The sequence below is a fragment of the Macrobrachium rosenbergii genome, chromosome 3, assembly GCF_040412425.1.
Source record: "Macrobrachium rosenbergii isolate ZJJX-2024 chromosome 3, ASM4041242v1, whole genome shotgun sequence".
Classification (NCBI taxonomy): domain Eukaryota; kingdom Metazoa; phylum Arthropoda; class Malacostraca; order Decapoda; family Palaemonidae; genus Macrobrachium; species Macrobrachium rosenbergii.
Window position 1 is genome coordinate 17,773,698 of NC_089743.1, and position 11,848 is coordinate 17,785,545.

General features: G+C 37.3%; 1 protein-coding gene across 1 annotated transcript in view; it reads left to right on the forward strand.

Annotated features, from left to right (window-relative positions):
* Positions 1 to 11,644, forward strand: part of LOC136852938 (heat shock cognate 71 kDa protein-like) — a 22,163-nt gene extending 10,519 nt beyond the window's left edge. Inside the window, exon 2 of the mRNA XM_067127938.1 lies at positions 8,824 to 11,644. Within this exon, the coding sequence (XP_066984039.1) occupies positions 8,828 to 11,257 (2,430 nt within the window). The 5' untranslated portion in view covers positions 8,824 to 8,827 and the 3' untranslated portion in view covers positions 11,258 to 11,644. The remainder of the gene's footprint in view (positions 1 to 8,823) is intronic.
* The last annotated feature ends 204 nt before the right edge of the window (positions 11,645 to 11,848 follow it).

Sequence of the window (11,848 nt, forward strand, 5' to 3'; positions counted from 1 at the left end):
AGCGACTCTATATACTTTAAGCATATACCAGCAGAAAGTGAAGACCCTTACTAAGAAACACGGTAGTGACGGTTACACCCCGGGCTGATAGCTTATAGCTTCCCGGAACCCGTCTTCAAGATCAATATTCCTTATCCCAAAACAGAGTCCCATATCTGCTAGGCCATAAATGCGTCTGACAAGGAAAGCAGGTGTCACAAGCAATCCAATATTCCGCGGAATCTCATTTCTTTCATATGGGTGTCTTCTTCACTGGTTCTGACTATGGTTCTGACTATGTCAGTAAGTCGGTTTGACTTCGGAAGGAGATTTCTGTGACGGTAAGCAGCTAGACAAGGAACAATTATTCTCACCATCCCTAGAGTGCTGATCCTCCCAATACTGAGTTTCATCTAATTTCTTCAGCTAATCCATCTGGACACCATGAAAGATCCAGAGATCATGCCCAAAACACGTGGCTATCTAACAAAATATTTTCATCATATTCCGGCGAGGGTCTACATTATAAGCGAAGCTTGCTGCACTGATCATGCCTCCATCCAACCGTTCTAAATACATCACGAACTTCATGAAAGGTTCATAATCCAAACATTTCCACTTACCTTACGCGGCTTCCTTGTGCTACAACTTGAGAGTTTGCACTCACCTGAAAAGTAAGCGAAGCCTTTTATTCATCCGGGGGAATTCTGGAATCATCTCAATATTCAATCGTTATTAATATTTTGTAGAATTTCATTCATGCAAAAAACGTAAGATTACTTAATCCCATGCCAGAAAAGTACATCGTCACAGTTAGGGAAACGAAAGGTACAAAGTTCAACAAAGCTATCAAGATAACGTAACTGCAAACTATGTAAAATCACTTTGATAAAACTATGATGAACCAGATCACAACATTAATTATGACTCCCTTCTATCAACCCTTCTTTTCAGTACCGGAACTCCTTGCCTTTCTCTGTGCCTCCCGATTTGCGTTGTGGGACTAACACCGGCCTCTATTGAAAGTTAAACTTTCTAACGATACCAGCCGGCATACTGCTGAACGCATTGTGCAAGCTCGTCATCTATCCGAGGGCGAAATTCACCACCCAAAAGCAACTCTGTATCATTTAAGCAAGCAACGTAAATTTCCTCTCTCAAACGTTTCCCCTCTCAGATATTGGTCTAATCTCTCTTTCAAGTCTGATCGATAACTTCCCTCGGTGTTTCGGTTCACTTTGTAGTCATTGCTACTTCCTGTTTCCTAATTCTAGTTTCCAAATATTTAGTCGTATTGAGTTGGGTGTATGCTATTGATTTTCTTACCTATGTAACACCAACTCTTAATTCCTAACAAAAGAAATAAGTAAAGCGAAAGTCGCCAAAAAGATCTTTCAACTCGCCTCTGGATATAAATCCAAACAGATTCCTTTAAGAAGGATGCGCTGGCACGAGGCAAACGTTATTATTAACATTCACTGTGGGCGATCCTCAAAAGCCAATAATCTGCAAAGCAAGCCTCCACAGAACGTGTAACCATGTGTGAAAAAGAGAAAATGTCAAGAACACACTTACTGCTGAAGGGAAAAAAAAGATGAATAAAAAATAAACATATGCATGCAAAAACCAAAGTGCGAATCAGAATAACTAACGCAATGGTGCAGGGCGCTTTACTGTTTAATCTATTAATGTAATGTAATAAAAAAAAACTTACCTATATTTTACTTATGTTTACACCTGAATCCTGCCTTGTGATTGTTAACGAATGGTCAATTCTGACAGATGTTTCTTTTCCTACTTTTTTTATTGTTATAATTCTACATATAATATTCAAATCAACGGTTTTAATTTTCCTTTCCAAGGTGAAGGTGAACAGTACATTTAATACTCATATCTAAAGTACCTTAATGCTCCAGGTTCTCTCTTCTAGCAGTTGTTAAAAACCTAATTTCAAGTCATCCCTTTCTTTTCGTATTGTTCAGATTTTTTTTTAAAGGACAAAATCCAGATAACTAATGAGAAGAACAGGTACTTCAGTGCTATAATACCATAGTAGGATATCATTATTTTACTTGAATTATACATATGGGTTTGGGAAAGACTGTATCGATTTCTGTGAAAAAAAAGGCATCAAGAAAAATTACCAGGAAATACCATGAAAACAGTAAAAGCAAAATGCTACAACAGAAAAATCGCTACACATCAGCTGATCTACCAGTAAATCTAATGAACATCATGAGCCAAGTTTGGTTATAGTGTCAGTAGAAAAAAAATTCGTAAAAAGTTGAATGGTACAGCCTGTTACTTTTTCGAAAATTATAGTGTTTAAGATGGTATAAAGCCTATTTTTAACAGTAATATTTGAAGGTTTCGTCAGGTACTACAGTATGTACACTTAACACTCGCTAAGAACACAATAATTCTATCTTTCATATCTGATCATGTAAAGATGTTACGAATTCAAACAATTCTGGCCCTTGAAAGTTCAGTCATTAGTAGGACACAACATTTGGTGCGGTTACTATGTGTTAATCTCTAGAGCCATTTCAATTTAGACTTAAAATCTACATGTCTGTTTTCCTGGTAGCATTCTTTAACATAGTTCGTCTTCATTTCTATATTAATGAAGTTCAGAAGACTTAACAAAAGTCATTAGTAAACTATTAGAAACATGGCAGCTGAATTTACCCTAATACAGCAGGATAAAAATTTATTCTCTGTGATGATCAAGAGTAAATATAATGTGTGAGATATGCTTTTTTAAATATATATACAGTGTGAGATATGCTTTTTTAAATATGTCTTATAAAAGGTGTCTATTAAATCAGTTAATGCATTATAAAACTGTATTCGTTTAACTGCAACGCAATAGTGAAATTTTCTATCTCTAAAAGTAATGAAGATATGTTTCACATTTTCAGCCAAGCACAATAAATGTATTTATGTCATGATTTATCCGTCCGCACTTTTTCTGTCCGCCATCAGATCTTGAAAACTACTGAGGCTAGAGGGCTGCAAACTGGTATGTTATCATCCACCCTCCAATCATCAAACATACCAAACTGCAGCCCTATAGCCTCAGTAGTTTTTATTTTGCTTAAGGTTAAAGTTAGCCATGATTGTGGGTCAGGCACCACTATAGGTGCCACTAATACAGGCCACCACTGGGCCATGACTGAAAGTTTCATGGGCCACAGCTGAGAATTTCATGGGCTGTGGCTGAGAGAGTCATACAGCAGTATATGCTGTACAGAAAACTTAATTGTGCCGAAGAAACTTTGGCGCATTTTTTACTAGTTTTTTTTAGTTTCCCTGCCACTACATCTAACATTTCTGGTGACCCCTAGTGGAAAAATGAGTTTTGTGATGCAGAAAACCCAAAACCAAATTAACTGCATCACCAGGAATATGGTTCATGTGCAACAAGGAGAAGGAAAAAGGCAATGGTAATTACAGTACTGATACTATGAACACTAACCTAACCTAGGACATGTTGTCCAACCTACCCATGATGGGGGGGAGGGTGTTTGAAGGCCAACTCCCAACCTTTGCTTTATAGTGTAGTAAAGGTAATTATCAGGATATACATTCTAACATACCTCTTGAATGCCTGGGATAGGGGGGTGTCTGGTGCACCTCCTAAAGCTACCTTAACTTCTTTAGGACAGTCTGACATGTCACTTTTAAACCTATAACCAGATAAGAGTTTAAATATGTTTATAGAGCATTTCAGTTAATTTTTAAGTTACTGTTCTGAATTACAGTATTTTTACTCTACAGTTTATCAAAAATTGTCACAAGTATCACAAATTTTTATGATGATCTGTAATTTTTTACATGGACAACCTTTGGTGATAACTATTCTAGTTGCTGAAACTTGGTAATAATGCTGTAGTTCTAGTGGTAATAAGTGAGGGGGTGAGGGACCCACTGACACACTTAGTTGGACAGTGCAGTGGGATTATGATATAAGACATCTGAGTTCTATTTCCAAGAAAAAAAAATGCAAATTATCTTAAAAATTTACAATTTGTCTTCTATATGGAGACTCATTCCTTCAGTAGGACCCAGGTATGTCAGCTTCCCAGTCATGTAAGTGAGCATACTCTATAAAAAAAAAAACTACGCTCCCATATTAGAAGGGAAGACCAGCTCACAAGGTAGCACAATATCTCAAAAGCCCATATATTTACATGTACTTTATCCTTTAATAACGCTCTCTCACCCTTGTTAAATTAAGGCTGGAGGGAGTCACATCTACCAGCTAATTAAAATCTACGACTGGAAGCCTCCACACAGCAAATTACCTGCATCTGGCCTGACCAGAGGGGATATAAACAGTGGCACTCATCAGCAATACTGAGTGTCCCATCAGCTGATCTTAGAATGCTCTTAGTGTTAAAAGTGCTGGGCTTATCTCAAAAATGTTGATGTACAGGTGAAAATCCCCTCAAGTTCACAAATCACGACAGGCGAGCTGCTTTGATGTTCACCCCATCCCTATCTCCAGGTCTGAGAACAGGAGCATCTCTGGTTGATGGGAGTTCATCAGAACTATGTGAAGGAGGTTCCTGTCATCCAGCCATCAAGAGAGATCCTTCATCAATTCCCCAACCAGAAGAATGAAGTGTTGAAATACAGCACTCCCAGGTACTTCATCAGCTGCTTGAGTAAATCAAATTTCTCCAAGTTTATCACTATCCCCAGGTCATGATAAAACAAAGACGTCGATCTTGAACCTGTAACAACTGCAACTCTCAGGACATCAAGCTCACCTAATCATCAAGAAACTGTGATAGGTGACCTGAAAACACAGGCCTAAACTTAAAGCATGAACACTTGTGTGAACACCTACAAGACAGTAGCTAATCCAAAGGAAAACACTTTTAATTGATTAATTGTCCCATATGCCTCCTCTGATCTACTGAAAACATAAAGTCATCCTCATGAAAAGTATGTTGTCTGTCATATTTAGAAGTTTAGGTTCAGAAACAGCCATTAATTAAGAAGCTAGTGGTTGTAATGATGAAATACAGTTTTCCTGATAGTTTTTTTTATGTAATTTGGATAATATATGACTTAATTCCCACTGGGGATGTTTTAGCTCAATACACTGTATGTCAAATAACAATGGAGGTCAATAGTGTGAAACAAGTGCCTTAGGTCTTAAGGTTAAGTCAGATTATGGGTAACCAAAAGCTAGTTCAGGACCTGCTAGGAAGGTAAGGAAGACTCCAGTCAGCAAGATGCAGTCTTTTTGTTCATATAGTCATATTAGGTTAAGATAAATCCATATATTTCATTCTATAACTTACAGAAATCTACAGTCCCAAACTGTTACACATAGGGGGAGCATGCAATGTGTTAACCAAAATTTGCAATGTAAATACTGTATCAAATTTATCAAAAGCACAACCATCAAGATAACTATACTTCACATTTGTCCTGCATTACAGTTTTAAAAGTAACTTTCACCAGAAGGCCTTGGGTGCTTGAAATGTCTAATGAATTAGCGTGGCTCTTTGGACGCTACCAAGGAAGTGTGGATTTCAGAAATTGTACCTGTTGGAAATTATGATTACTGCGCATGCTATTTTATTTTTTGCATTACTTTTCAGTAATTTATGAACAACAACACAAAGGTTTATGCATAAAATAATGGTATATTAAGTATTAAATAAATCTGCAAGACTATACCAGAAGAGGGTACGTTGAGTGTCAGGCATTTGCAAGAACATATAGGCCTATGTACATCACTAATTGTAAACTTACAAATATCTATGTTTTTTTCCACTTACTGCAATTCAGAGGTGACTGCCACTATGTTAGTGAATGCCAATCGAGAAAACCTGGTTGAATTTGGAAATAGGATAGGCTATGCATACACTGGCAACTAAGGTAAATCTATGGTTCTAACTGACTAAAAATGTGATAACGTTATTTGGTCTATACGAGATCACAAACTGGGTGGGAAAAACAATTGGTGAAAGAATCCTTATCAAAAGTGTTTACCCTAAGAGTTCCAACAAAACTCGGTAAAACTGAAAACTACAACTGCGTCCCTCTGGTTCGCTAACTAGCCTATCAGTTTATGTGCAAAATGGGCGCCGTGTTTATTACCAGCAACTTGGGGATGATCGTAAAACATAAATAAATGACGATAAATATCGTAAACGCAAACAAATGGCGTAAACGTAAACAAAAATATAAAAAAATTATATAAATATAACGTTCGCCGACAGGAGGGAATCAGGCCGAGGTGTATTCTTTGGACCTTGGTAGACCGTAGGGCGTAGGCTAGGACTAGGACTAGGCGTCTTCAGCTTTACCTAAAACTTCACCGAGGGAGGCACAGGCAGCAACAGAACTAACATGGACTGAACATTTATAAACTCTTCCTATGTTAACTGTACACATTTTCGTAATCACAACTTGCCCCTCAACTTCTATAAAGTAAAATGTAAAATCTTAAAATCATGACCAAACATGGAAAGAAATTAGGCCTAGGCCAATATCCATTGCCACTGGTCTATTTTGCATTAGCCTAGGCTGTTGGCGAAAAACTCATTTGTCTTCATATTTTCACTAAAAAATGTAACTCACCTTCAGGAATTATAGTCCCGTTCCACTGGTGCGTTGTCTCTTGAAGGTAGGCCTTAGGCACGAGAGTGACCCCGTGTCATCAACTAGATGTCCAGCTGGGTGACCACAAAGGTACTGTACAGCATAATTGCCACAGTCCTCCTGAGCTAGATCGCCAATACTTTCTTGCATCCAAAGAGCCTTTCCCCAAGATTACGTCTTCAATCAAAGCACCTTTCATCGATTTTAAGCAGTCCCTAAAAATAAATACTTCCGCTACTATAACGCACACAATACACAACGCAAGGATGTTAACTCAACAGGCTCATCCATGGATACTAAATCATATGTGTACAAAAAAAAGAAGAACGAATGGGGACCGCTCTCTATTTTTTTTTAATTTCACATAGCATATAACTTTATATGAAGGGTCGGGAGCAAAATAAGGGCCACTTAATAAAACATAATTTTTTTCAAAATTCTTTTTCCAAAATCTGACATTCTGTTTATACATAGTACAAGTAACACAGTGACAAGTGAGAAACTTTGGCTTATTGATGACTTCTGACGAATAGGTCAAGATTTTGAAATTAGGTTTGTTAGTCTTTCTGTCTGTCGATAGGTCTTCTTGCCAGGTTACATAAAAAACTAATGAACAGATTTAATGTGAACTTCCAGAAAACATTCATTTGGGGGTCTTTACAAGGTAATTGACAATGGACATGGATTTTTGACATTCTAAATTCTTATTAGTTGATATGTTTATAGGTCTACTCTTCTCACATTATATTTAGTAAATGAAAATAGTTATTTCTCAGTGACATAGCACACTAAGTTTGACCTGAAAATTTCAAAGGTTGCGGTTATATTTCATTGGTGCTTAAATGCTTCATAGCCAGTTGCATATAGCCTATATGGTATCCGTTCGATACTGGTAAATTAAAACACTAAGGCCCTAATTATTTACCTTTTCAAGATTTACATTTAAAGGCAAAGGGTGTAGGTCATTAACAAACTACAATTCTTATGTAAAATGCGCTCATATGAGCCAGAAAATGGTAACGAGCTTTTTTATTCATGGCTGAGTGATCTTCATAAGAGTATTATCTCACCTGAAAGCTTTTTTTTTTTTTGTAGCTTAATTATATCTTTTTATATTACCCAAAACATAAAGAAATAAACATTTTTATAATTACATCTTTATGCAGATGTATGGCATCCTTGTGGCTTACGGCATCTAGCCTGAGCCTTTCCCAGGAAAAAACTTTAGTTCTTTTTTCTTTTTAATCTTTCACCATTTCATTGACCCTCATAATAAATCATATATACGGACACGATACAAATCGTTACGAAGCCAATCGTTAATGAGGGACAAAACGGTCCTTTAAAGGTTACTGCCTATTGAAACAATTTTTGTCATTATTAATTAGCCTTATGTAAAGGCTACTTTCGCTAAATGAGGTGAAAATGAGCAAAAGCAAACAAAAGTATCTTAAACTCTCTGATCATGCCGCAGGCTTTTCTTTTGCATGTAATGCGCGATGGGCGGAAACATTAACCCTGCTCTTTCTTTTGCCATTTTATCCCCATCATATTCTTTATAGATAAATAAAAGTGATAGAGATGACATATGCCAGTTTCAGGCATCTAGAAAAAAATATGTTGCATACTATTATCTATCACTTGTGCAAAACCGTTGTTATACATACCCAAAATACATACACACACACACACATACATATATATATATATATATATATATATATATATATATATATAAATTTATATATATATATATATACATATATATATATATATATATATATATATATATATATATATATATATATATATATATATATATATATATATATATATATATATATATATATATGGAGTCAGAGATGTTTATCTAGTTTGTAATGTATATTTATTTTGTTTGAGACTGCTTAGAAGTCTAAAATTTTAACTGGCAAAATATAGATTAAGTATGTGCAAGCATGGCAGGATATTAATGTGGGTCACTACAGAAGAGTTTTATGATGGCTCTGAAATAAGATCGTTAGCACAGTTAGCACAGAGTAAATTTAGACGTAAATGCCTTGATGATGACGAAAAATATAAAAATGATAATGCAAGTGAACAAAAATAACTTTGGTGCGTTGTGCTTGAAGTCAATTATGATGTAACTGATTGTATCTGCTGTTCGACTGGTATAACGGTTTTGCAAAATCAATACTGATACCAATTTTTCACCCATAGGATAATGGCGTCACCTGCGATTGGAATTGACCTGGGGAACAGTTTTCTGCGCGCAGCAGTCTTCCAGAATGATGTCGTGGAAGTGGTTGCGAATGAGCAGGGTGACAGTTCCCTTCCTGCTTTTGTTAGTTTTACGAACAGAGGTCGTCATGTTGGTGAAGATTCCAAAAGCCGTCTTACAGAGGATTTGAAAAACACAGTTTTTGACGTTAAGTGTCTCATCGGCAGGTCTCCCGAAGACCCCAGCATTCTTGAGAATCTCAAGAATTGGCCTTTTACCATAATTAGTAACGATACTCACACAAAGATCCAGATCACTTACAAAAATCAAAGGAAAGCATTAAATCCAGAGCAGATCTTAGCTATGTTTCTCGAGAAACTCAAGGAGTCTACAGAAGAGCAGTTGAGTTGCCAAGTCAAGGACGCTGTTGTTTCCATTCCCTCTCATTTCACTTACTCCCAGCGTCAAGCCATTCATGCAGCCTGTAGTATTGCAGGTTTTAATGTGCTCCGTCTCGTCAGCAATTCTCTCTTAGCAACTATCTCTTATGGATATGACAGAAAAATAGAGAAGGAACACATTTTAACTTTTGATTTTGGCAGTAGTAGTACTAGTGTTTCTGTTGTTAGAATTGAGGATGGTAGCTATGAAGAACTATCTACAGCTGGTGACACATCTTTTGGTGGCAAGGATCTTGATAACAGAATGCTTGGTTTTCTTAGCTATGAGTTTCAGCAGTTGAATAATCTAGACATATCCAAAGATATGGGGGCCACAATTCGGTTGCTTACTGCATGTGAGAATGCAAAGTTGATTTTATCCTCCTGTAACGAAGCAAACATTAGCATTGATTCTTTATATGAAGGTACAGATTTCAATACCTGTATAGCTCGGCCATGTTTTGAAGAGCTATGCGAGGATTTATTTAGTAGGGCTATCGATCTAATAAGCAAGTGTGTCCATGATGCTAAAATTGATAAAAGTAATATTGATAAGATTATTATGACCGGAAGCTCTTCCCATATTCCCAAAGTCCAAGAAATGGTAAGAAATTACTTTGATGGGAAGGAAATTGAAAGCCCTAATGCATTTGAAGAGGCTGTGGTTCATGGCGCTGCAATACAAGCAGCAATATTGAGTGGGAATGAGTCAGATTTACTACAAGACCTAATCATACAAAGTGCTGTTCCAATATCCTTAGGGATAGAGACAGATAGAGACCACAGGTCTCTATCATTCCCCTTTCACCAAAGTCCAGTTACTTCTTTGATGAATGCTGCTTCTGAATCTATTAGTGAAACCCTGACAGCTGTTGGAACAAAGTTTGCTGGGCAGTCTCTTACCAAAGCAGCAGCCAGAATGGCTAATGAAGCAATGAGTGTTGCTGGATCAATTATTCCAGACAAGGAGAGAATTGCAGGAAGGATGATGACTCCCCTGATAAAGCGCAACACTCTGGTCCCCACGAAGCAGGTCAAATTGTGCACTACTTTTGCTGACAATCAGGTTGGTGTGTTGATCCAGATTTATGAGGGAGAAGGCCTCTTAACAAAAGATAATAATATCATTGGTAAACTGGAAATGAATGGGATTCCAGCTGCACCACGAAGTGTCCCCCAGATTGAAGTTTCCATGGACATCGATGCTGGCGGTACACTCACTGTAGCAGCAGTGGAAAAAGAAACTAATAGGCAGAGCAAAATCATATTGAGCAATGATACAGGCCGTTTCAGTAAGGAGGAAATAGATCGGATGAAATTTGACATGGAGAAGTTTAAAATTGACGATAAAAAGCTTCGGGAACGTATTTCATCCAAAGTTTCCCTTGAAACTTACTGTTCTCAGATTAAGAACGCCATAGAAGGTGAAACTTTTGAGGCTGATCGTTGCAGGATACTGGAAATCTGTAATAAAAATCTTGAATGGCTAGCATCCAATCCCACAGCTCAAAGAGATGAGTACGAACAGAGAAGGAGAGAAATCGACGATATCTGCCAACCAGTCATGACAAAAATTTACCAGGCCGTTGTTGGAGCCCCAGAGGACACCTTCAATGAGCTTTCCCCTTGCTTCCTGAGGGTTCCCACCATGTCCTCATTCGGCGGCTCGAGAAGATCGTCAACAAATATTCAAGGGATATCGAGATGGTCGTCAGCCGCCAGCTTGTCCAACAGATCCTTCAGTATCCTTCCAAGGGGTTCCTCTGCATTCTGCGATGTCCTGTTTGAAGGAAAGTCAAGAGACGATGCCGCCACCAAAAGTTCGCTGAGGAGTTTCTGTTTCAGTGTCAGCGAACGATGTAATATGATCCGGGAATCTTGCATGGAGGCAATCGCATGGATGGATGAGAATGCGATGGCATCGAAAAGTGATATTAACAAGAAACAGAAGGAGATTGAGCACATGTGCAGATTTCTTGTTCCCCAAATTTGAGGACACCATTCTTAAACTCTCTCCTCTCAATCAGGTTGGTACTCCAAATCAATCAACACGTGGCAGAAGTTTTTTAGATTGATAAAACTTGGTGTTTTAATCAAACGAATGTAAGAGATCGAGGAATGTGTATGGGTGTTTTCAATTCAGTAAAAGAAAATAAACTTGGAATGTTTCAGAATTAGTGTCCAAAATATGAACTATACTTAAATAAGTCTTTATTTTCATTATTCTTATGTTACAAAGTTAAGCTTTTTTTGTGAGTTAAATATCTGTTATCACATTTAGTACACTAGCCACCTGTTATGAATCGTATTGAAATAGGTAGTTTTTAGGGTTAGGTAGAGCCTATGTCATCATTCATATCTAAATAAACTTTCAAATGATGTTGGTTTCAAACCATTAATCCCGACTGGTGAAGAAGCTGGGACCTTCAAGTACAAGAACAACTCAATGAGTCAGCTCGAGGATGAACGCACCATCATTCAGAACTGTGAATAATGATAAAGGATGAAGTAAAGTAGATAAAGCATAGTCTCTCTCTCTCTCTCTCTCTCTCTCTCTCTCTCTCTCTCTCTCTCTCTCTCTCTC